This window comes from Diceros bicornis, chromosome 34 (genome assembly GCF_020826845.1).
Source record: "Diceros bicornis minor isolate mBicDic1 chromosome 34, mDicBic1.mat.cur, whole genome shotgun sequence".
Lineage (NCBI taxonomy): Eukaryota > Metazoa > Chordata > Mammalia > Perissodactyla > Rhinocerotidae > Diceros > Diceros bicornis.
Genome location: NC_080773.1, coordinates 29,822,115 through 29,849,305, shown reverse-complemented (window position 1 = coordinate 29,849,305; position 27,191 = coordinate 29,822,115). Strand labels below are relative to the sequence as shown.

At 40.0% G+C, this 27,191-nt stretch overlaps 2 protein-coding genes across 2 annotated transcripts in view; one reads left to right on the top strand and one right to left on the bottom strand.

The window, feature by feature from the left end:
- The window catches only part of LOC131397315 (zinc finger protein 677-like), a 308,052-nt gene that overhangs the window by 111,502 nt on the left and 169,359 nt on the right, over positions 1-27,191 (top strand).
- LOC131397341 (nuclear transcription factor Y subunit beta-like) lies at positions 15,698-16,669 on the bottom strand. The gene is given in 1 exon segment (XM_058530135.1): positions 15,698-16,669. A coding segment is annotated over 1 exon segment (624 nt). The 5' UTR covers positions 16,399-16,669; the 3' UTR covers positions 15,698-15,774.

Below are 27,191 nucleotides of genomic sequence, written 5' to 3'. Positions count from 1 at the left end.
TGTGGGGACACAGTGGGATACTTTGTTTTGTAGCTATGTGCAAAGGTCCTTTGGTAATTCACCACTCAGTGTGAAAATGTGTAATTATAGAGGTGAAGGAATCTCATGTCTCAAAAAATATCTGGATAATCCACATGTGCACAAATCATCAAGATCAATGATGCACATGCTAGGATGTGTGTGACAGCAGGAGACAGACAGATCCAACTCTGTATATGTCTAACCAGGGAGTGTTTCCGTAAAGGTGGTTCATTGATAATCAACATGAATATTATGTAGTATTTCTGACTATGTGCTTGAAATATTGTCTTTGCAGATCACTGATTGAGAAAAGAAATTTGATTGTGTAACCCTAATATGACAATATTTATGTAAATATTGAAAACATCCATATATGTTAATAGTGTGTGTGACACACTCTGAAATAGTGTGACATGTTATGAAATTGCATAAAAAATAAGGCACACCTCAAACAAAAAAGCTAGTCTTGGGGCAATTGATGGCTAGTTTTACTGTATTATACTCTTTAAATATTTTATTATTAAACTTATTCCTACATGTGTTATTTTTTTTTTATTTCTGACATAAGAAATTAATACAAAATTAGCAGCTTGTCAATACTCATGTATTTTTCTCATGGTACATAGGTCAATATTTTGGCTTATTTAGCTTAGTACTCCGGTTAGGAACATACACATCCCACATCAAGAAGTAATGAGCCTGAGTTCTTCTCTTCCATCTCAAGGGGAGAATCAGCTTCTGGGACTGTACATTTGTTGGTAGAATTCACTATTTTTAGTAATTTTCATGTGCTTCCAGCCCTTATATTCAAATACAGAAACAACATGTGAAATTCTTTCATGCTTCTAATCTCTACTTCATCAATGACCACATATCTCTGACTTCTCTGATTTAAGAGCTCATGTGTTTACGTTGGTCTTACCCAGATAATCTAGGATAAACTTCTTATTTTAAGGTCACCTTATTAAGGAAATCTGTAACCTTAATCACATTAGTACAGTCTCTTTTGCTATGCAGCTTAACACAAACACGGAAGTTATACCAGAGGTTGTAGATGTGCCAAATATTAGTGGAGGGAGAATACAGGATGTAATACATATATGGCCTTTGTAGGACTGATACATATTGTGAAAGCTCTTTAAATGTTATGTACTCAACTCAGAAACACGACAAAAGTAAAAACTATAAAAAAAAAAAAAAAACTATTTACATGTGAGAATGAATGTAGCTGCAGAATATTGGATTTCAGTTGACATGATGCATGTAGTTCACGTCTCATACTTCCATACAGGAATCTCTGGCTCAGAAGATGACCAGCACTTCCTGGGACTGGACAGAATGGCTGCCAGGGATTTGGCCATAGGAATGATCCTTTTACTACAAACTATAGTTGGAATTCTGGGGAATTTATCTGTTCTTTACTTTTATCTCTTTCTTTACTTGGCAGGATGCAAGTTTAGGTCCACAGATTTGATTGTCAAGAATCTGATTGTAGCCAACCTCTTAGTTATTTTTTCTAAAGGAGTTCCCCAAATAATGGCAGGTTTAGGGTCAAAGAATTTCCTCAACAATTTTGGATGCAAACATGTTTTCTATGTTCACAGAGTGAGCAGGGATGTGTCCGTTGGCACCATTTGCCTCTTGAGTGTCTTCCAGGCCATCACTATCAGCCCCTTGAACTCCAGGTGGGCAGAGCTTAAAGTGAAAGCCTCCAACTACATAGCAACCTGTAATACCTTCTGCTGGATCTTGAACATGATGCTAAATATTATCCTTTCTCCGCATATGACTGATAAAAGGAACAAAGCAAACTTCCTATGGAGAAGAGATTATGGCTACTGTTACATGATAGTTCATGGCAACATCACACCAAAAATCTACGTAGCATTTACATTGGGTCATAATGGTTTCTATTTGGTGCTGATGGTCTGGACCAGCGGCTTTATGGTTTTCATCCTGCACAGGCACAAGCAGCAAGTCCAATAAATGCATAGGAAAAATCTATCTCCCAGATCCTCCCCTGAGTCCACAGCTGTGCAAAGCATCCTTGTCCTGGTGAGCACGTTTGTGTCTTTGTGGACTCTCTCCTCTGTCTTCCACATTTGTTTAGCAGTTTTTAACCATCCAAGCTGGTGGCTGAGGAACACTTCTACGCCAATAGCTGCATGTTTCCCAACTGTCAGCCCCTACAGTCTCCTGAGACAAGACTCCGGAGTATCTCGGATCTGCTTTACTTGGACTGGAATACAGAATCTCCTAAACTTTTCATAAATTTCTCAATTTTATGTATATTCACAGTGGTGAATTGTTTTTCTTTAGACTCCTTCAGCATATAAGCATATTTTTGAAACATTCACATTATGAGGGAGGGGTAAAGAAGACTGACTGAGCCTCTGCTCCTAAACAAACAATAAAATCAATAGCAACTGTAAATAAAATATGATATTATCATGTTAATATTGATGTAATAGAAATTTTATTAAGATTTCCAGTGGAGAAGTTCAGAGTCTATGCTGTGTTAAAACAGCAGTTCCTGAAACAATCTCGAGTCAAGAAAGTGACTTTCAATCTGATATAAAAAATTTTTCAGACATTAATACTTATGGGATAGTAGGAAATTTCCATAAAACAGGAACACTCATTGAGATCAGCATTCAAGAAACTGTAGGAAGGAAATTTCTCTCACAGATAAATGAAAGCCATAGACTTAAGCTTAAAAGTAAATTAAATTTCAGGAGAGGAAGTCAAGATGGCAGTGTAGGCAGACTCTGAACTCACCTCCTCCGGCAGACACAGCCAATTTACAACTACTCGTGGAAAAATTACCCCTGAGACAGCACTGAAAACTGGATAAGAGGAACTCCTGCCAAAATGGACAATCCTAACTGAGGTAGAAGAGGCAGAAACTCCCTTCTGGAGAGGAAAAGCGTCACCTTCACAAGCCACCAGCTTCACAGCCGCCAGGGAGCAGCCCAGTGGTATGCAGCCTCCCTGGAGGAGTGGGGCCCTGAGCCGGGAGCGCCCCCACTGTGGGCATTTTGTGGATCCAGCACCATCGAGATGAGTGGCATACTACCTTTGTCTGCTACTAAAACATTGGGGAGTACCCCCAGAAAAGCTGGTTCACAAAGAAATTAAAACCAGCTCTTTAAGGGCCCATGCACAAACTCACCCGTTTCAGAAAGCAACCTAAAATCACCAGAAAGAAAGGTGCACAGTGCTTTGGTAAAAAGAGACTCACCTGAGAGGCCCTGAGTGCATCTTGGTGAGAGGGGAGACCTCTCCAGGGACTGGGACATTGGCGGCAGCCATTGTTGTAGCCTGGTGTTGGCATGCTGACGCAGATGTCATTAGAGTTCCCCCTGGGGCCTGCTAGCCCAGGGTCTGCCCCACCCGCTAGAGCAATGATTTAATCCAGCTCAGCCAAGGCAGGCAGCCCACCCTAGAGACTGGCCCCACCCAACAACAAGCCCTCAGGAAACTTGCGGGCCTGCATAAATTGGTGACTGGATTCTTTGCAGCCTGGCAACTGAGCCCACTTCAGTGGGGAAGGGCATGCACAAGGAGCGGGTGGAGAGTGTGGGGCGGTGGCAGAGAGTGTGGGCCTCCCACCGTGGAGAGACTGGGTCCGCTTCAGGAGGTCAGGGCGTGCACAAGGGGCAGGACTGTGTTGACTGTGTGTGTGTGGACCTGTGGGCAGCAGGGCTTGTCAGCTGCAGAAGACTTGTGCTTCTCAAAGACCCACATACGGGGTTTGCCCCACCTTCCAAAGCCTGAAACAATTGGGTGCTCCCGTGCCTGAGGCCAGCCCCATCCAGCTGCAATCCTCAGACAGCTGAAAAGAGACCTAAAGGCTGGAGGCTTATAACAATTGTAAGCCCCTGAGCCTAACAACCTGCCACTCGGGGGACTTACTCACTTAAAAGAAATACTGCAACACAAATGTGGTATTAGAACTTGCAGCCAACTGTACTGGGGCTCCCCACACCCAATAAAGAGACTGAAGGGCCCACAACAACTACAAGCAGCTGAGCATTACAACAGCTGGCCAGGAGCATAACTCGGCCTCCCTGGGAGCCTACAGGGAGAGCAAACAGGCCACAACAGAAGGACACATGTAGCCCAAATAGGGGTCACCCCTGGAACATTGAGAACTGAGGGACGCACACTGCAGGCCTCCTAAGCCATCACTTACATAAGGTCACCTATCCAAGAGCAGAAGACACAGCTGACCTACCTAATATGTAGACACAAGCACAGGGAAAGAGGCAAAATGAGGAGGCAAAGGAATACATTCCAAGTAAGGGAACAGGACAAAACCCCAGAAAAGGAACTAAGTAAAACAGAAATGAGCAACCTACCCGACAGAGAGTTCAAACTAAGAGTGTTAAGGATGCTCACTGATCTGGGGAGAAGAATAGATGAACTCACTGAGAATGTCAACAAAGAAATGGAAGATATAAAAAAGAACCAATCAGAAATGAAGAATACAATACTGGAAATGAAAAATTCACTAGAGGAACTCAAAAGCAGAGTAGAGGGTACAGAAGAATGGATCTGAGAGCTGGACAAAAGACTAGTAGAAATTACCCAAGCTGAACAGGTAAAAGAGAAAAGAATTAAAAAGAGTGAGGACAGTCTAAGGGACTTCTGGGACAACATCAAGTGCACTAACATCCGTATTATAGGTGTCCTGGAAGGAGAAGAGCGAGACAAAGGGGCAGAGAATCTATTTCAAGAAATAATAGATGAAAACTTCCCTAGTCTAAGGAAGGAAACAGACATCCAGGTACAGGAAGCACAGAGAGCTCCAAACAAGATAAACCCAAAGAGGCCCACATCAAGACACATCATAATCAAAACGTCCAGAATTAATGATAGAGAATCCTAAAAGCTGCAAGAGAAAATCAAGTTACATACAAAGGAAACCCCATAAGGCTATCAGCTGACTTCTCAGCAGAAAACTTACAGGCTAGAAGAGAGTGGCACAATATATTTAAAGTGCTAAAAGGAAAAAACTTACAGCCAAGAATACTCTACCCAACAAGGTTATCATTCAAAATGGAAGGAGAGATCAAAAATTTCCCAGAGAAGCAAAAATTAAAGGAGTTTGTCACCAAGAAACCAGTGCTACAAGAAATATTAAAGGGACTGGTTTAAGGGGAAAAGAGAAGACCACAAATAGGAAAAATTATCTATTTCCATGATAAGAGGGTAAAAAGAGGTTAGATATGATATCAAAAACATAAAAGGAGGGAGGAGGGGAGTTAAAGAGTAGAGCTTTCAGACGGAGGTCAAACTAAAGAGACCATCAATTCTGTATAGAAGGAGAAAGGAACAGAAGAGTACTACTAAAACACTGAGAAGAAAAAAGTTAAAAAATGGCAGTAAGTACATACTTATCAATAGCTACTTTAAACGTCAATGGACTAAATGCTCCAATTAAAAGGCATAGGGTGGCTGATTGAATAAAAAAACAAGACCCATATACATGCTGCATACAAGAGACACACTTCAGACCTAAAGACACTCACAAACTGAAATGAAGGGATGGAAAAAGATACCCCATGCAAATGGCAATGAAAAGAAAGCTGGGGTAGCAGTACTCATATCAGACAAAATAGACTTTAAAACAAAAACTATAAAAAGAGACAAAGAAGGGCATTACATGATCAAGGGAACAATCCAACAAGAGGGTATAACACTTGTAAATATCTACACACCCAATGTAGGTGCACCTAAATATATAAAGAAATTACTAACAAACATAAAAAGAGAAATAGACAGTAACACAATAATAGTAGGGGACTTTAACACTTTACTTACACCAACTGATAGATAATCCAAACAGAAGATCAATAAGGAAACATTGGCCTTAAATGACACGCTAGAACAGATGGACCTGGGAGATATATACAGAGCATTCCATCCAAAAACCGAAGAATACACGTTCTTTTCAAAAGCACATGGAACATTCTGCAGGATTGATCACATATTAGGCCACAAAACAAGTCTCCATAAATTTAAGAAGATTGAAATAATACCAAGCATCTTTTCTGACCACAGCGGTATAAAACTAGAAATCAATTATAGGAAGAAAATCAGAAAAGCCACAAATACGTGGATATTAAACAAAATGCTACTGAACAACGATTGGGTCAACAAAGAAATCAAAGGAGAAATCAAAAAATACCTGGAGACAAATGAAAATGAAAATACGACATGCCAGAATTTATGTGATACAGCAAAAGCGGTTCTAAGAGGGAAGTTGGTAGCAATACAGGCCTATCTCAACAAACAAGAAAAATCTCAAATAAACAATCTAACAATGCACCTAAAGGAACCGGAAAGAGAAGAACAAACAAAGCCCAAAATCAGTAGAAGAAGGGAAATAATAAAAATCAGAGCAGAAATAAATGAAATAGAGACAAAAAAAAAATACAAAAAAATTAATAAAACCAAGAGCTGGTTCTTTGAAAAGATAAACAAAATTGAAAAACCTTTAGCTAGACTCACCAAGAAAAAAAGAGAGAAGGCACATATGAGTAAAATCAGAAATGAAAGAGGAGAAATTACAACAGACACCTCAGAAATACAAAAGATTATAAGAGAATACTATGAAAAGCTATATGCCAACCAATTTGACAGTCTGAAAGAAATAGATAAATTCTTAGAATCATACAACCTTCCAAAACCGGATCAAGAGGAAGTAGAGAATTTGAATAGACCAATCACCAGTAGGAGATCGAAACAGTAATCACAAACCTCCCCAAAAATAAAAGTCCAGGACCAGACGGCTTCCCTGGTGAATTCTACCAAACATTCAAAGAAGACTTAATACCTATCCTTCTCAAACTCTTCCAAAAAATTGAGGAGGGGGGGAAGCTCCCTAACTCATTCTACGAAGCTGACATTACCCTAATACCAAAACCAGACAAGGACAACACACAAAAAAAAGAAAATTACAGGCCAATATCACTGATGAACATCAATGCAAAAATCCTCAACAAAATACTAGCAAATCTCATACAACGATACATTAAAAAGATTATACACCATGATCAAGTGGGATTTATTCCAGGTATGCAGGGATGGTTCAACATTTGCAAACCAATCAATGTAATACACCATATTAATAAAATGAAGAATAAAAATCACATGATCATCTCAATAGATGCAGAGAAAGCATTTGACAAGATACAGCATCCATTTATGATAAAAACTCTGAACAAAATGGGTATAGAAGGAAAGTACCTCAACATAATAAAGGCCATGTGTGAGAAACCCACAGCTAATATCATCCTCAATGGTGAAAAACTGAAACCTATCCCTCTAAGAACAGGAACCAGACAAGGATGCCCACTGTCACCACTCCTATTTAACATAGTACTGGAAGTCCTAGCCAGAGCAATCAGGCAAGAGAAAGAAATAAAAAAGATCCAAATTGGAAAGGAAAAAGCAAAACTGTCACTATTTGCCGATGACATGATATTATATATAGAAAACCCTAAAGAATCCACCAGAAAACTTTTAGAAGTAATAAATGAATGTGATCAAGTTGCAGGATACAAAATCAACATACAAAAATCAGTTGCATTTCTATACACTAACAACGAAGTAGCAGAAAGAGAAAGTAAGAATACCACCTCATTTACAATCGCAACAAAAAGAATAAAATACCTAGGAATAAACTTAACCAAAGAGGTGAAAGATCTGTACACTGAAAACTATAAAACATTGCTGAAAGAAATTGAAGAAGACACAAAGAAATGGAAAGATATTCCGTGCTCTTGGATTGGAAGAATTAACATAGTTAAGATGTCCATCCTTCCTAAAGCCATCTATAGCTTCAATGCAATCCCTATCAAAGTTCCAACAACATTTTTCACAGAAATAGAACAAAGAATCCTAAAATTTATATGGAACAACAAAAGACCCCGAATAGCTAAAGGAATCCTGAGAAAAAACATCAAGCTGGAGGTATCACACTCCCTCATTTCAAAATATACTACAAAGCTATAGTAACCAAAACAGCATGGTACTGGCACAAAAACAGACACATAGATCAATGGAATAGAATTGAAAGCCCAGAAATAAACCCACACATCTATGGACAGCCAATCTTTCACAAATGAGCCAAGAACATACAATGGATAAAAGAAAGTCTTTTCAACAAATGGTGTTGGGAAATCTGGATAGCCACATGCAAAAAAATGAAAGTAGACCCTTACCTTACACCATACACAAAAATTAACTCCAAATGGATTAAAGACTTGAATGTAAGACCTGAAACTGTGAAACTTCTAGAAGAAAACATAGGCAGTACGCTCTTTGACATTGGTGTTAGCAACATATTTTCAAGCACCATGTCTGACCAAGCAAGAGAAACAACAGAAAAAATAAACAAATGGGACTACATCAAACTAAAAAGCTTCTGCACAGCAAAGGAAACCATCAACAAAATGAAAAGACAACCTAACAATTGGGAGAAGATGTTTGCAAACCATACATCTGATAAGGGCTTAATCTCCAAAATATATAAAGAACTCATACATCTCAACAACAAAAAAACTAACAATCCAATTAAAAAATGAGCAAAAGACCTGAACAGACATTTCTCCAAAGAAGATATACAGATGGCCAACAGACACATGAAAAGATGTTCAAAATCATTAACTATCAGGGAAATGCAAATCAAAACTACAATGAGATATCACCGCACGCCCCTCAGAATGGCTATAATTAACAAGACAGGAAACAACATGTGTTGGAGAGGATGTGGAGAGAAGGGAACTCTCATACACTGCTGGTGGGAGTGCAAACTGGTGCAGCCACTATGGAAAACAGTATGGAGATTCCTCAAAAAGTCAAGGATAGAACTGCCATATGATCCAGCTATTCCACAGCTGGGTATTTATCCAAAGAACTTGACAACACCAATGCGTAAAGATACATGCACCCCTGTGCTCATTGCAGCGTTATTCATAATAGCCAAGACTTGGAAGCAACCTAAGTGCCCATCAAGGGACAAATGGATAAAGAAGCTGTGGTATATATACACAATGGAATACTACTCAGCCATAAGAAATGATGAAATCCAGCCATTTGTGACAACATGGATGGACATTGAGGATATTATGCAAAGTGAAATAAGTCAGAGGGAGAAGGTCAAATACCGTATGATTTCCTTCATTAAGTAGTAGATAATAACAACAATAAACAAACACATAGAGACAGAGATTGGATTGGTGGTTACCAGAGGGGAGGGGGGGAGAGAGGAGGGAGAAGGGGATAATTTGGCACATGTGTGTGGTCATGGGTTGTAATTGGTATTTTGGTGGTGAATATGATGTAATCTATGCAGAAATAGAAGTATAATGATATCCACCTGAAATTTATACAATGTTATAAACCAATGTTACTGCAATAAACAAAAAAATTTTTTTTAAAATGTTAATTGAATTTCAGAGTGTTGAGGCATTGAGGGCTAAATATGAGTTTTGTACATTCTATCATTAGAGAGACCGTAGTCATTTGGAATAGATGTTTTGAAGGGAGATTAGTACACAACACATTTTCCTATAGACATGACTGAATTAAAGTGAAATCAGACAAATGAGCACAAAAGTAGATTTTCACACATATTGAAAGACCTGAAGTGTAGTGGATGAAAACTGTGTTTTGTCTGGGATAAAGTTATATGGATCCGTATAAAATTAGGGATCTGTAGAAAGTAGATTTGTTCTTTAAGGTGAAGATGCCAATTGGGGGTGTTGGCAGAAATAGGTTCCAAGGTGCACCTCCATGTCTCAAAAGTCAGGAAATAAGGTTATGATGGAGGCTTGCATGAATCTTGCAGCAGTGGGAGAATGGTCATTTGGAAGCGTGAGACATGAATCCATTTTGTTTCTGTGTCACTTTTGGCCTGTGGATATTCAAAGGAATAAAACGGCAATTTCCCTAACCTAACAAATGATTTTAATATCTGTCTCTCTATATTTACACTATAAAGCTGATGTAAACAATTTAGTCTTCAAAGATTTAAAACAATATATTACTATTAACTAACGGATAGATATTACATCTTCTGCTGAAAAAATAAACACATACTTTAAGCTCAGGTGATACACTTTGAAATATTGACGACATATTAGACACCAAAGTATTATGCTTTCTTGCATATATATGTATATATATATACACATATATATCTGTACGTGTGTATGTATATATATATTTATATGTGTGTATTTGCATGTATATATGCATATATATGTATATCTCCATGTTTATATGAACACATATGTATAAATGTGAATGCAGCCAAATTATACTTCTTTTTCATCAGTCAATATAGCAGAACATTGTAAATTAGCAAACATAGAAATAATAGTAATTAAAATAATAACACAATTGCTTTAACTTTTTTTGTGTGTGTGAGGAAGATCATCCCTGAGCTAACATCTGCCAATCCTCCTCTTTTTTTTTTTTTTTTTGCTGAGGAAGACTAGCCCTGGGCTAACATCTGTGCCCATCTTCCTCTGCCTTATAAGGGATGCCGCCGCAGCATGGCTTGACAAGCGGTGCATCGGTGCACGCCTGGGATCCCAACCAGCGAACACCAAGCTGCCGCAGCAGAGTGCGTGCACTTAACCGCTTGCACCACCAGGCCACCAAGCCACACAATGCTTTAATATCTATGTCCATTTTATCTGATATGTGTGTCATTATGCTGGTTGTTTAATTGGTTAAATTTACATGTTATGTATTTTTTATTTTTTGCATTGGAATCTTTATGTATTAGATATATAACTTGGAAAATATACAACTAAATATACTAAACAGTGTTAGATTTTATTAAGAGTAGTCTTCACTCAATATAAAAATTAGTATATTCAGAAATGAATTTATCAACTCCTTGTACACTCTTCATTATAACTATTCTATGTTTCTTTTCTTTCTAATTTAAATTTGATCATTTAAATTTAAAATAAATCAATTTTTGCCACTTTTCTTTTTTTTTGAACCCAAATGTTATTTTATTTTTTATTTTTTATTTTTTTAACTTTTTGTTTATTGCAGCAACATTGGTTTAGAACATTGTATAAATTTCAGGTGTATATCATTATACTTCTATTTCTGCATAGATTACATCATGTTCACCACCCAAATACCAATTACAACCCATGACCACACACATGTGCCAAATTATCCCTTTCGCCCTCCTCCCTCCCACCTTCCCCTCTGGTAACAACCAGTCCAATCTCTGTCTCTATGTGTTTGTTTATTGTTGTTATTATCTACTACTTAATGAAGGAAATCCTACGGTATTTGACCTTCTCCCTCTGACTTATTTCACTTTGCATAATACCCTCAATGTCCATCCATGTTGTCACAAATGGCTGGATTTCATCATTTCTTATGGCTGAGTAGTATTCCATTGTGTATATATACCACAGCTTCTTTATCCATTTGTCCCTTGATGGGCACTTAGGTTGCTTCCAAGTCTTGGCTATTATGAATAACGCTGCAATGAGCACAGGGGTGCATGTATCTTTACGCATTGGTGTTGTCAAGTTCTTTGGATAAATACCCAACAGTGGAATAGCTGGATCATATCATAGTTCTATCCTTGATTTTTTGAGGAGTCTCCATACTGTTTTCCATAGTGGCTGCACCAGTTTGCACTCCCACCAGCAGTGTATGAGAGTTCCCTTCTCTCCACATCCTCTTCAACACATGTTGTTTCCTGTCTTGTTAATTATAGCCATTCTGAGGGGCGTGAGGTGATATCTCATTGTAGTTTTGATTTGCATTTCCCTGATAGTTAATGATTTTGAACATCTTTTCATGTGTCTGTTGGCCATCTGTATATCTTCTTTGGAGAAATGTCTGTTCAGGTCTTTTGCCCATTTTTTAATTGGGTGGTTAGATTTTTGTTGTTGAGATGCATGAGTTCTTTATATATTTTGGAGATTAAGCCCTTATCAGATGTATGGTTTGCAAACATCTTCTCCCAATTGTTAGGTTGTCTTTTTGTTTTGTTGATGGTTTCCTTTGCTGTGCAGAAGCTTTTTAGTTTGATGTCGTCCCATTTGTTTATTTTTTCTGTTGTTTCTCTTGCCCGGTCAGACATGGTGCTTGAAAATATGTTGCTAACACCAATGTCAAAGAGCGTACTGCCTATGTTTTCTTCTAGAAGTTTCACAGTTTCAGGTCTTACATTCAAGTCTTTAATCCACTTGGAGTTAATTTTTGTGTATGGTGTAAGATAAGGGTCTACTTTCATTTTTTTGCATGTCGCTATCCAGTTTTCCCAACACCGTTTGTTGAGGAGACTTTCTTTTCCCCATTGTATTTTCTTGGCTCATTTGTGAAAGATTGGCTGTCCATAGATGTGTGGGTTTATTTCTGGGCTTTCAATTCTATTCCATTGATCTATGTGTCTGTTTTTGTGCCAGTACCATGCTGTTTTGGTTACTATAGCTTTGTACTATATTTTGAAGTCAGGGAGTGTGATACCTCCAGCTTTGTTATTTTCTCAGGAATCCTTTAGCTATTCGGGGTCTTTTGATGTTCCAGCCTGTAAGTTTTCTGCTGAGAAGTCAGCTGATAGCCTTATGGGGTTTCCTTTGTATGTAACTTGACTTTCTCTTGTGGCTTTTAGGATTCTCTCTTTATCTTTAATTCTGGACATTTTGATTATGATATGTCTTGGTATGGGCCTCTTTGGGTTTATCTTGTTTGGGGCTCTCTGTGCTTCCTGTACCTGGATGTCTGTTTCCTTCCTTAGACTAGGGAAGTTTTCTTCTATTATTTCTTGAAATAGATTCTCTGCCCCTTTGTCTCGCTCTTCTCCTTCCAGGACACCTATAATACGGACGTTAGTGCACTTGATGTTGTCCCAGAAGTCCCTTAGACTGTCCTCACTCTTTTTAATTCTTTTCTCTTTTTCCTGTTCAGCTTGGGTAATTTCTTCTAGTCTTTTGTCCAGCTCTCAGATCCGTTCTTCTGTACCCTCTACTCTGCTTTTGAGTTCCTCTAGTGAATTTTTCATTTCCAGTATTGTATTCTTCATTTCTGATTGGTTCTTTTTTATATCTTCCATTTCTTTGTTGACATTCTCAGTGAGTTCATCTATTCTTCTCCCCAGATCAGTGAGCATCCTTAACACTCTTAGTTTGAACTCTCTGTTGGGTAGGTTGCTCATTTCTGTTTCACTTAGTTCCTTTTCTGGGGTTTTGTCCTGTTCCCTTACTTGGAATGTATTCCTTTGCCTCCTCATTTTGCCTCTTTCCCTGTGCTTGTGTCTACGTATTAGGTAGGTCAGCTACGTCTTCTGCTCTTGGATAGGTGACCTTATGTAAGTGATGGCTTAGGAGGCCTGCAGTGTGCGGTCCCTCAGTTCTCAATGTTCCAGGGGTGACCCCTATTTGGGCTACATGTGTCCTTCTGTTGTGGCCTGTTTGCTCTCCCTGTAGGCTCCCAGGGAGGCCGAGTTATGCTCCTGGCCAGCTGTTGTAATGCTCAGCTTCTTGTAGTTGTTGTGGGCCCTTCAGTCTCTTTTTTTTTTTTTTTTTTTTTTAGTGTTTCATTGCCTAGGAATGTTTAAATTTTGTATGATTTAAAAAAAACGCAGGGCTTAGCATGTCTGTTCAACATAAAATTGTAAAATACCTCATGTGCAGCACAGGGCAGGATCAGGAATGTCTGCTGGTTACATGTTCTCATCACAGTGGAATCATCAACTCATTAACAAGGGAACCCATAACATGTTTACATAATGTCATATGAATGGTAATTCTAGTACTGTTTGTTAGGTTTAGATGCTTTTTGCCTGACTTGTATTTGAGAAAAGCTAAGATATAATTAATGACTAAACCTTGATTTTATTTTAATTTGAATTACTTGGTTGAAAAGTACCTGAGGCTACAGGGAAGTTTTTTTTGTTTGTTCATTTTTTTTTTTTTAATTTTTTGTTTATTGCAGTAACATTGGTTTATAACATTGTAAAAATTTCAGGTGTACATCATTGTACTTCTATTTCTGCATAGATTACATCACCACCATTTTGTTCACCACCAAAATACTAATTACCACCCATCACCACCCACATGTACCGAATTATCCCTTTCACCCTCCTCCCTCCCCCCTTCCCCTCTGGTAACCACCAATCCAATCTCTGTCCCTATGTGTTTGTTTATTGTTGTTATTATCTACTACTTAATGAAGGAAATCATGTGGTATTTGACCTTCTCCCTCTGACTTATTTCACTTTGCATTATACCCTCAGTGTCCATCCATGTTGTCACAAATGGCTGGATTTCATCGTTTCTTATGGCTGAGTAGTATTCCATTGTGTATATATACCACACCTTCTTTATCCATTCGTCCCTTGATGGGCACTTAGGTTGCTTCCAAGTCTTGGCTATTGTGAATATTGCTGCAATGAACACATGGGTGCATGTACCTTTACAAATTGGTGTTTTCAAGTTCTTTGGATAAATACCCAACAGTGGGATGGCTGGATCATACGGTAGTTCTACCCTTGATTTTTTGAGGAATCTCCATACTGTTTTCCATAGTGGCTGCACCAGTTTGCACTCCCACCAGCAGTGTATGAGAGTTCCCTTCTCTCCACATCCTTTCCAACACATGTTGTTTCCTGTCTTGTTAATTATAGCCATTCTGAGGGGCGTGAGGTGATATCTCATTGTAGTTTTGATTTGCATTTCCCTGATAGTTAATGATTTTGAACATCTTTTCATGTGTCTGTTGGCCATCTGTATATCTTCTTTGGAGAAATGTCTGTTCAGGTCCTTTGCCCATTTTTAATTGGGTTGGTAGTTTTTTTGTTGGTAAGATGCATGAGTTCTTTATATATTTTGGAGATTAAGCCCTTATCAGAAGTATGGTTTGCAAATATCTTCTCCCAATTGTTAGGTTGTCTTTTCGTTTTGTTGATGGTTTCCTTTGCTGTGCAGAAGCTTTTTAGTTTGATGTCGTCCCATTTTTTTATTTTTTCTATTGTTTCTCTTGCCCGGTCAGATGTGGTGTTTGAAAAGATGTTGCTAAGACCGATGTGGAAGAGCATACTGCCTATGTTTTCTTCTAGAAGTTTCACAGTTTCAGGTCTTACATTCAAGTCTTTAATCCATTTGGAGTTAATTTTTGTGTATGGTGTAAGGTAAGGGTCTACTTTCATTTTTTTGCATGTGGCTATCCAGTTTTCCCAACACCATTTGTTGAAGAGACTTTCTTTTCCCCATTGTATGTTCTTGGCTCCTTTGTCAAAGATTAGCTGTCCATAGATGTGTGGGTTTATTTCTGGGCTTTCGATTCTATTCCATTGATCTGTGTGTCTGTTTTTGTGCCAGTGCCATGCTGTTTTGGTTACTATAGCTTTGTAGTATATTTTGAAATCAGGGAGTGTGATACCTCCAGCTTTGTTCTTTTTTCTCAGGATTCCTTTAGCTATTCGGGGTCTTTTGTTGTTCCATATAAATTTTAGGATTCTTTGTTCTATTTCTGTGAAAAATGTTGTTGGAACTTTGATAGGGATTGCATTGAATCTATAGATTGCTTTAGGAAGTATGAACATCTTAACTATGTTAATTCTTCCAATCCAAGTGCACAGAATATCTTTCCATTTCTTTGTGTCTTCTTCAATGTCATTTCCTTCTAACGTCTCTGTTCCGGAATCATACAGATTCTTGCATTTCTCTACACTCCCCATTCCATCATTTCTTCAGATCATGAAAACTGAATTTGTTGCACACCAGAAATCTGTTGATATGACGTTGTGTAAACCATAACATTCTGTTGTTGCCCATCTGCAGTTATTAAGCCAGCTGGTAACTGGTTAGTAAATGCCTCTTCTGTTAGCTCTTCACTTAGTCCATCTGTAGCTGTGACTGTTCCACCAATTCCTTTCTCTCCCTTCATAGCCTCTCTGAATATCTGAAGCTATAACTTTAGAGGTTCTATGTAACTGTCAAAGCCTAAGGTAGACATGGCAAAGAGAATATCTTCTCCATTGATTGTCTTCCGTTTCTCCTGATGGCATCTTTCACTCGCTTCAGATGTTATAAAGCTGATGAACTCACTCACACATTCTTGAACACATTCTTTGGCATCTTTTGCAATCTTTCCCGTCTGAGGTATGGCATTTTTCATTATTCTCGCCACATTTGCAATTGGAAGATATATGTCTTGTTCTCTGAAACTTTCTTTTGAACCATTTGTGTCTTCATGATCATTCATGCTGTCCTCAGTATCATCATGAGGCTGTATAACGTAATGACTTCCTCCAATATAGTCTGCCGAAATTCCTAGCTGAGAAGCATCTGTTGTAGAACTGTCACCATCCATTGTCATGAAATACTGTCAGATTCGTGTTGTCAGTAGCGTTTAAGAACACCTGTCTAAAAAGGTGTCTAAGCTTTGCCCAATTTCGATCTTCGGGACAAGTCCAGGGACCGCAAGCCGCCAGATGGCTGCATTCTTTACGTGTAAGCCAGACTGCGGGGACACCAAATCCATGCCTTCCCCCCGGCGACCTCGCTTCCTCGCCACGGCCTCGCACGGAGGTGCGCGGGCTGGCCCCGACCCCACGGCCCTGCCCGCCGACCTGTCAGTCCCGCCCGCGCCGGCCGGACGCCCCTGGCGCGCAGCCCCCCCCCCCCCCCCCCCCCCCCCCGCTCGCCCGGCCCAGGCCCCGGGCCCCCGCCCGGGCTGCCGGGGCGGACAAAGCGGCCCGGCCCGCCATGCCCCCGCGGCCGGGCGGGCGGAAGGGGGGCGCTCCCCTGGGGTCCCGCGCGGCGGCCGGGCCCCAGGGCAGGGGCAGGGCTGGGGCCCCCCGCCTCCCGGCCGGCTCCCCGCACAAGATGGAGCCAGCGGGGCGCCGCTGAGAGCGGGGCCCGATGGTGCCCCGGCGCCCCAGTCTCCGCCTCGGCCCGGAGCCCCCTTCAGTCTCTTTATTGGGTGTGGGGAGCCCCAGCACAGTTGGCTGCAAGTTCTAATACCACATTTGTGTTGCAGTGTTTCTTTTAAGTGAATGGGCCCCCAGCGTGGCAGGTTGTTAGGCTCAGGGCCTTACAATTGCTATAAGCCTCCAGCCTTTAGGTCTCTTGTCAGCTCTCTGAGGATTGCAGCTGGGTGGGACTGGTCTCAGGCACAGGAGCACCCAATTGTTTCAGGCTTTGGAAGGTGGGACAAACTCCCTATGTGGGTCTTTGAGAAGCACAAGTCTTCTGCAGCTGACAAGCCCTGCCACCCACAGGTCCACACACACACAGTCAACACAGCCCTGCCCCGTGTGCGCGCCCCGACCTCCTGATGCGGACCCAGTCTCTGCAAGGCGGGAGCCTCACACACTCCGCCACCACCCCACACTCTCCACCCACTCCTTGTGTGCACACCCTGCCCCGCTAAAATCAGCTCAGTAGCCAGGCTGCACAGAATCCAGTCACCAATCTATGCAGGCCCACACGTTGCCTGAGGGCTTGTTGTTGGGTGGGGCCAGTCTCTAGGGTGGGCTGCCCGCCCTGGCTGAGCTGGATTAAATCGGTGCTCTAGCGGGTGGAGCAGACCCTGGGCTAGCAGGCCTCAGGGAGAACTCCAATGGCGTCTGTGTCAGCACGCCCACACCAGGCCACAACAATGGCCGCCGCCAATGTCCCAGTCCCTGGAGAGGTCTCACCTCCCGCCGAGATGCACCCAGGGCCCACTAGGCCAGTCTCTTTTCACCACAGCACTGTGCATCTTTCTTTCTGGTGATTTTAGGTTGCTTTCTGAAACGGGTGAGTTTGCGCGCGGGCCCTTTAAGAGCCGGTTTTAGTTTCTTTGTGAACCAGCTTTTCTGGGGGTACTCCCCAATGCTTTAGTAGCAGGAAAAGTCAGATATTCTGCCACTCGTCTCCACTGTTCTGGGTCCACAAAATGCCCACAGCAGTGGCACACCCGGCTCAGGGCCCTGCGCCTCCAGGGAGGGCTGCGTACCTGTGAGCTGCTCCCGGGCGGCCGTGAAGCTGAAGGCTTGTGAAGGCGGCATTTCTCCTCTCCAGAAGGGAGTCTCTGCCTCTTCTACCTCGGTTAGGATTGTCCGTTGTTGCAGGAGTTCCTCTTATGCACTTTTCAGTTCTGTCTCAGGGGTAATTTTTCCATGAATACTTGTAAACTGGCTGTGTCCGCTGGAGGAGGTGAGTTCAGGGTCTGCCTACGCCGCCAGCTTGACTCTGATCCACCACTTTTCTTTTGAAGTTGGGTTATAACTTGGTTAACATTGCATTGATCAGATTTTTCTTTTTTGATTTTAATCCTAATATTTTAATTACATCTCTTGAAATAAATATCCAAATGAATATAGTAAAATATGTTTAACTAACCAGAGTAACTACTGTAGTTATGTTTAATACAATAGTAGTTACATTTGGGATTGGAGATACTAATTATTGTGCACTCTTTATTACACCTTGTGTATGTTCTTGGTTTTTCTAACGTTCTCTGTATGAATTTTTAAAATAATTCTATATTTTATCCCTTTCACTTGGAAAACTGTACCTTCAGTATTTTTTAATTTTTAACTTAGAAATTACAGCATACATTTGAAAAGTAATCAGAATGTGGTTTTTTAATATATTTAACCTCCACCTGGACAGTATGATGGCATTCCAACACTAATCTCTTAAGCTTTCCCCAATTTTCTTTTTTTACTCTTGATCTGTATTTTTAAAAGATCAATGCCACAGACATAGGTTATAATGTATAGCTCAACTAAATCTTACAAACTGAACATAAGTGTCTATTCAACACCTAGATCAAAAAATTTATTTTTGTTAGCACGTACAGCCACCAATTTTCCCCCTACCAGTAACTACTTCCATCAATAATATTGATTATTGATATTAATATTGATATTGATATCCTCAAACAATATTCTGACATCTAAAATCAACAATAAACAATCACATAGAGACAGAGATTTAAATGGTGGTTACCAGAGGGGAAGGGGGGAGGGAGGAGAGCAAAAGGGGGATTAGGAAAAAATGTGTGGTGATGGATTGTAATTAGTCTTTGAGTGGTGAACATGATGTAGTCTACACTGAAATTGAAATATAATGATGTATACCTGAAATTTATACAATGTTATAAACCAATGTTACCAGAATAAAAAAAATAGTCTGACATCTAAAACCACAGGAAAATTTTACCATTTTTAATTTTGTACAAATGAAATAATATTCACTTTTTTATATTTCTTTATTTCATATATTGTTCGTGAATTTATCAATATTGCTGCATGTTATTATGGATTACTCATTTACATTTCTATGTAAGATTCCACTCTATAAATAGCAAAGAATTAATTTAATCTTTCCACATGGTTGTTCCTGTGAGAGGCTTTCTTTTGGGGGCTATTAGGACTACTATTCATATGTAAATTCTTTTTCTGGTTGTGAGAAATATGTGTACATCTCTTGGATGTATACATGGTAGTGGATGTTTTTGACCATATGTTTATATCTGTCCCGCTTTGTTACATACTGTGAATATTGTCCAAAAGGATCTTTATTAAAACAATTTTTATATTCAACAGAAAAGTACGAGATTCCTGGTTAATCTACATCTTGCCAACATTTGATGTTTTCTGTCATTTTCACTTTTGGAATCTTGTTGATGTAATTGTTCCAAGCAGGTGTTCTTTGCATTTCTTTGGTTACTAAGGAAATTGAATATATTTTCATGTGTTAAATACACTTTGGGTAACACTTTTTTAAAGTATCTTTTGGCTTATTTTTCCCATTTTTATTCAGATATAATAGACTTGCAACATTGTAAAAGTTTAAAGTGTACAACATAATGATTTAATATATGTATATATTGCAAAATAATCACTACAATGACTTTAGTTACTATCCATCACCTTAAATAGTTAAAACTTTTTTTGTGTGTGGTGAGAACTTTTAAAACCTACTCTTAGCAACTTTCAAATATACAGCACAGTATTGTTAACTACAGTCATCACGTTGTACATTACATCCCCAAAACGTATTTATCTACTTCAACAGGAAGTTTGTACCTTTGGCCACCTTCTCCCAATTCCCCTACCCCTCAACCCACATCTCTGGCAACTGTAAATTTGATCTGTTTCTATGACTTTGGTTTCACTGTATTCCACATATATGCGAGATCACACAGTATTTGGTATTTTTTGGTTTATTTTTCCCATTTTTCTCTTGTATCATCTCTATTTTTATTATTGTTTCCTAGGAGTTCTTTGTATATGTGGAATACAAGTCTTTTCTTTGTGCACTCTCTGTCATTTGATGAAGACCAGCTCTTAATTTTACTGTAATTTAATTTTTATTGCCCTCATTATATTAAATATTTTTTGCTCAGTGTCAAAAGAAGTTCCTATTCTAAGAACACTGATGTAATCTCCTTTGTTTTCTTCTATGAATACTATTTTCTTTCTTTAAATTTAGATCTGAACTCTATTCAGAATCACTTTGTTGTGATTTAGTTAGCAAATGGTACCATTTTCCAAAACGGCAAATAAATTATAATTTAAATAGAAATATTGTATTATAATATCTTTTCTTTTCTCTCCTATTTTTGCCTTATTAAGTAACATACCATCCTTGGAGCTGACTTTTCATTGAATTCTTGTGACCATTATGCCTATCTCTTTCTGCCTTTTAAAAACTTTAGCAATCCTGTGGTATCACAATTCAAAGTTCTCATATTCAGAATCTTTAATGGGCCTTTTGTCCAGAGGATAAATTTTTATCATATTTAAAGGGAGAAGTCAACCCAGTTGTGACATATTTTCCCAGTGCATTTCTTATGTTTTTTATGTCTTTTACTAAGTTTAACTGCAAACTATCTTATCAAAGATAAGATAACATTGTATATAATACATAGCCTTCCAAGATGGAGGTAGTTCCTTTATTGGGGGTAAGGGACTCACTAACTATTTTTCCAATATAATAAAGGTAATGCCTTTCTCTGAGGCAAAATTTGGGCAGGTTTCATTTGGACCCACTTTGAAATATTTTGTTTCTTAAGTTTGCAGATCCTCAGGTGTGATGGAGAACTACAGTGTATAAAACACCCTCTTGGGCCAGTTTGCATCACTCCCAATATATTTGGGAAGGGTAAAAGACACAAATGCAAATCAGAACTTCTTGCTGTCAGTAGCACCATGAAAATTGTCTGTCGATGTAGACCCAGGATTCTCGTGTGTTTTTCCATCATCCAAGAAATGACATCCTAGTTACTTTGCTACCAAATAGTGTAAATTTTAAGAGCCTTCCCAATTTGTCACAGTTTCGTTGATGAGAGAGTTCTGAGAGGGAAAAATGATAAAGATCTTTCCTGAGCCTGAATAGAGAAGAGAGAAGACTCCCCAGGACACGTAGTAAATTTTCTCATTGTATTTTTCAAGGTGGGAGGAAGGGTCCTCCACTCCCCCACCTGTTAATGAGGCTGATATGTGAGAATTTGAATTGAAATAAGCACCCTAAGAGTGTTTTCCTCCTTGTTCATTCTCTTCCTAGCAAAGGGAGAAAAGAGTCAAGTGTTATCCAGGTAAACACAGAGCTTTGGGTGAATAGAAAACGTTATAACTTCATTTTTTTGAGCTGCAAGCAACCAAAAGTCTGCTAGACACTAAAAGAAAATGTGTCTTGCTTGTGCCCTGCTTACCTGTACTGAGTTGTTCTCCCTCTGTGTCCTCTGTTTCCTCCCTGTGTCTACATGCTAACATTGGATATATAAAAAAGAAGCTGAACATTCTTGGGATGGTTTAGAAAGGTGGAACTCAAACTTTCATAGCTCTTTTGGATGTAAATGTATGTGTCACCAACTTACTTTCTGCCATGAAGTTGGAGGAGGGGAAACAAGGTGCAGGAGAGGCTGAAAATGCAAAGGACTGTGGGGTTAGCACAAGTGCATGCATGGGCAGAAAGAAACAAGGCCCAGTATGTGATACTCTCTAAGTGCAGGGAAGTAAAAGGAGGAGAAGAAAGCACAGCGACCTCAGGGAAGAGTCAAAAGGTCAAACCTCCCCTCCATGCTGGTCAGTCCCCCATGCTAGTCCCATCTGGTCGCTCGCATTCTCCATATACCTGCACAGACAATACTGTCATCCTGTGGTAGCCTTTGAATCCCAGGAGTGTTCAAATCTTTTGCCTCTGCTCTCATAGAAGAAAAAGAAAAGTGTTCAAATTAAATTGAAATAGTTTGAGGAGGGATCACAGTAGGGAAAAGATGCTCCCATAATGCTGAAACAAGGGCGCCGTGGGTGGATTCAGAGTCCTCTTTTGGTTTCCATGTCAGAGTTTATAGGAGGAACTGATGTGATCCATACTTGTTCTTCCCTGCTCCATAAGTGCTGGAGGGGATTATCCAAATCAGAGTGAGGTGCACATAAAGAAATGTTAAGGACACATGCTCCCTTGCCATTTTCTAATCATTGGGGTGCCAAGATTTAGAAAGTGTGCCTCTGCCGTCTGAGGTCCCTAGTTTTCACCATATTCGTGATGTTTTGTTTGTAGGCAAGTCTCAAAATCCTTGCCCAGGGTGAGTTCTTGTCTGGTTGTCTGATCTCTGCTGGTGGGAGTGGCTGATAACCCTCAAAGAATTCAGCATGCTCTTTTCCAACTAAAGTTTATTGGAACTCCATGGAGAGATTTACAATGTTCAATCTTTCCATCAGTCAAGGAAAAACTGTTTCTGCACAAGCTTATGATAAAGTACAAGTAGCTGTAGACCAAGGCAGAAACACCTAATGAAATTAATACAAAAAGAAGAAGAAATATGTAGTGGCTTCATAGGGATACATAATCCTCACCTGGTGCACTAGCTCCTCCAAAGGCTGGGCATCGTCATTCCAATATTATTAATATAGCTGTTATATAAATGCTACAATGTATGTAAGTGTGAGAAAACTATGACCATTTTCTCTATGACAGCCTATGCCAAAGGCCAAGAATGGACTCCCAGGAAACAGTTTACTCAGGAAGCCTCAATGTCACAAAACATGCACAAGCACATAGCCAGGAGGGCAAGGAATCATGACTGGCCCTTAGCTGGCTCCAGGGAATTGAGTTGTTGGAATATGGTAACTAATAAGAGCATTTTGCATGCTTGACATCTTGAGCTGTGCAGAACCATTTTTCTAGATAGTTTGTGCAAACAATGTGAGTTATGGTGAACATCTACTTTCCTTCTGAATGTCTGGAGTTTTGGTAACTGTGTTGAGTCATGCAGGACTGTGTGCCTATATAATCTCAGCCCCCAAAAGCCTGAAACTTAGGCTCCAGTGAGCTCTCTTAGTGCCCTCAGACTCCAGAGAAGACCTCAACCTGAGTACACATACTTGGGGTTGATGAAATCAGGGAGCAAAAATTTTTAGGTCAGAAGAACAAGGTGCAAATCTGTGGGGCATCTTAGAACTGTATTTTGAATTAGGCCTGTTTGGACCCCTATGCATTTATATCACACAGTTATTCTCAGTGTTCATGCGAGGGCTTCAGTGCTGCACTTGGGAACAAGTGGATGAAGGAAGTGCCTGATTCAAGTCACTGGGAAGCCACATTTTTCTCCCTGTGTGCGCCAGTAAGATAAATTGGGCTGGAATGAAGAGACAGGTAAGGGGGGTCATCGAGGACAATGGAGGGGACACATTGGGGTTACTGGGAGGAATGCTACAGATTCGTGTCTTAGGAGGGCCTTCGCTTTGAACTCCCACTTGTAGTCTTGGAGCAGCCTGGATTCTAGGCAGATGTTTAAGGCCCAAGTTGTTGGAGAGACCAGCTTGTTGCTGTAGGTTGGAGTCCTGGTATGCAAGGGGATGGTTATGTTTCATGAGGAGTTTGCATATATGTGAAGCCTTTGAGAAGGAAACTGTAGTACATGCTCTGTGGGCAGGGATTCCCAAAACCTAGGCAGGACCCAGGAGGGAAGGAGCCAAGAAGGTGTTCTGTGCACTTGAGTAGGTTTGTACTGGAGGTGGGGGCAGTGTTTCTAGCCCAGGATTCATCAATCAGGACCCATATCCCGAGGAAGCCTTCCAGATTCTTCACCCCACAGCACAGTTGGAGACTTGAAGACTTCCAAGGAGAGACTGTTCAAAAAAAAGAAATGTGGGGTAATGTGGGGACACAGTGTTGGAATAGCAAGTTTTATAGTCATTCATAAAACCATTGGCAATGACCAACCCACAGTGAAAATGTGTACTCATGACGGTGAAGAAAGCCCATGTCTCACACCATCTCGATAATCCACCTTTGCACAGATCAACATGATAAAGAATCCATATTCCTTGATGCCTGTGGTAGCAGGAAATAGACATTCAATTCTAACTGTGTAAACAGAGAGTGTTTGCATCAAGACACTTCTTTGTGAAACACTACAAAATATGATGTAGCATTTCAGACAATGAAGTATGATAATACCTCTTTCATAGATGACTGATGGAGGAAAATAACTTGTTGGACAATTACCTATATATGGAAATATTTGTGTAAATATATTGTAAAATAATTATATAAATATGGAACAAGACCAGGATATGCAAATATTAAACTAGGAAACAGAATACGTTAATACTGTGTGTGTGTGTGTGTGTGTGTGTGTGTGTGTGTGTTGGCTGCAATTTAAAACACAATTTAAGATATACCCTAAAATTGCATAAGAAAGGGTACACAGAGTGATGTCAGTATCATAGCAGGATGAGTTGTTCCCTTTGTCTCTCCCCTCTAAGTGACAACAAATGGGACATCCATTAAGCAAGAGATGATTGCCTACACAGCACAAAAAGATGCCTGAGAGATCCATGCAGCTATATATCTGAAGGTGGGTGGACTGGACCCTAGAGAAGCAGCGGAACTAGGGGATCAGCCCCTTCCCTCTCCCCAGTGGCAGAGATCCAGGTGGCAGATCCCCATGCAGTGGCCAGAGGACACTGAGGTGAGGCTAGGGGAGCCCAGCCCACACATGAATGCTTGCAGAGTGGTATCCCAGCCTGTGGGAACACCCACCATGCCTCTCATGTGAATACTCCCCACTGAGTTGTGATGGCTCAGCCACTCAGCTCACTTGAAGTTTCCCCCCAGTGGTAGTGGTCTCAACTGCAGGAACACAGCTCATTAAGAAGCAGCTCACTGGCCAGTGCAAAGGCAACCCACCAAGTGGTTGTGGCGTGGCCCAAGCAAATGCAGAGTGGCCAAGTGATACAATTATTAGCAGACAAGGCTGGAAAGAAAAAACAGCCCCTGTCACCCCCCAGTGGTGGCAGGTGGAATCTGCAACCATAAGGAACAAGAACAACAGCAGCTGGTGATGCAGCCCCCAGTGGTGGCAACCCCAGCACGAGCTCCACCAGCAGTGGGGGCTGTATAGAGGTGCCTGAGTCCCCAGGACCCTACCTGTGACAGCGACACCTGTGAAACCAGCACCCCTGGCAGCAGTGCAACAGTATCCCAAGAAAACCTAGGAACAGTAGCCGAGGTGGTGCACAGGACAGGAGCATCTGAGCCTGCAGAGACCCAGTGGAAGAACATGAGACCCAGGTGACCAGAACCAAAGTAACCAAAGCCATACCCAAGTAAGAAAAGGTGATTACTACCACAAACGCACAACAGAGGATCAAACACCATAAATAACCACAGTAATACTGCAGAACAGGAGGAAAATGATAAATCTGCAGAAACCAAACCTGAAGTTACAGAAGATTACAGTCTAAATGATAGAGAATTCAAAATAGCGGTCATAAAGAACCTCAATGAGTTACAAGAAAACTCAGAAAGAGAGTTCATTGAGCTCAGGGATAAAATTAACAAACAGAAAGAATACTTTACCAAAGAGATTGAAGCCTTAAAAAAAAAAAAAAAAGAAGTTCTGGATATGAAGAACACAATTAAAGAGACAAAAAAATGAAGTAGAAAGCATAAAAAATAGAACAAAGCTTATGGAAGAGAGAATTAGTGACTTTGAACACAGAAATCAAGAAATGCTTCAGGTGTTGGAGAAGAGAGAATTAAGATTTTAAAAAATGAAGAAATTCTTCAAGAAATCTCTGATTCGATTAGGAAAAGTAACATAAGGATTACAGGTACCCCAGAGGGAAAAGAGTAGGAGAAAGGAGTAGAGAGCTTGTTCAAAGAAATAACAGCTGAAAACTTCCCAACCTGCGTAAGGGTCTGGACATATAGGTACATGAAGCAAATAGAACTCCAAATTACATCAATACAAAGAGACCTTCTACAGGGTATATAATATTAAAACTGTCAAAAGTCGATGACAAAGAAATAATATTAATGGCAGCAAGAGAGAAGAAAATAACCTACAAAGGATCTCCCATCAGGCTTTCAGGAGATTTCTCAGCAGAAATCTCACAGGTTAGGAGAGAAATTAATGATATATTCAAATTACTGAAAGAAAAAAACTATCAGCCAAGAATACTCTATCCAGTGAAATTATCCTTCAGATATGACTGATAAATAAAAGCTTTTCCATATAAACAAAAGATGAGGAATTTCATCCCCACTACACCTATTTTACAAGAAATGATGAAGGGAGCACCCCTACCTGAAACAAACAGGCAAAGTTTAAAAAGCTTTCAGCAAGCTTATAAATAGACAAACAAAATCAGAAAATTGCAGCTCTCTATCAGAATAGATTAACAAACACTTATAACATAAAAGATAAAGGGAAAGAAAGCATCAAAAATAACTATAAATAATTTAGTCACAAACTCAAAACACAAAAAAGAATAATTTGTGACAAGAAAAATATAGAAGAGGAAGAGGAAAGGGATGGAATCTGCTTAAGCTAATGGAAATAAGAAGCTATCAGAAAATGGACTACCTCATCTATGGGACCTTTTATACAAACTCATGGTAACCACAAAACAAAAATCAAAACAGAGTCACAAATTAAAAATAAAGAGAAAACAGAAAACTATGACAAAAAAAACCCACCAAACTGAAATGGTAGTCAGAAATACAAGGGAAAAGAAACAATGGGAATATAGAACAAGTGGAAAACGAGAGATAATATGGCAGTAATAAGCCCTCATATATCAATAATCTATCTTAATGTAAATGGATTTATTTCATCCATCAAAAGACACAGCGGCAGGGGCCTGCCTGGTGGAGCAAGTG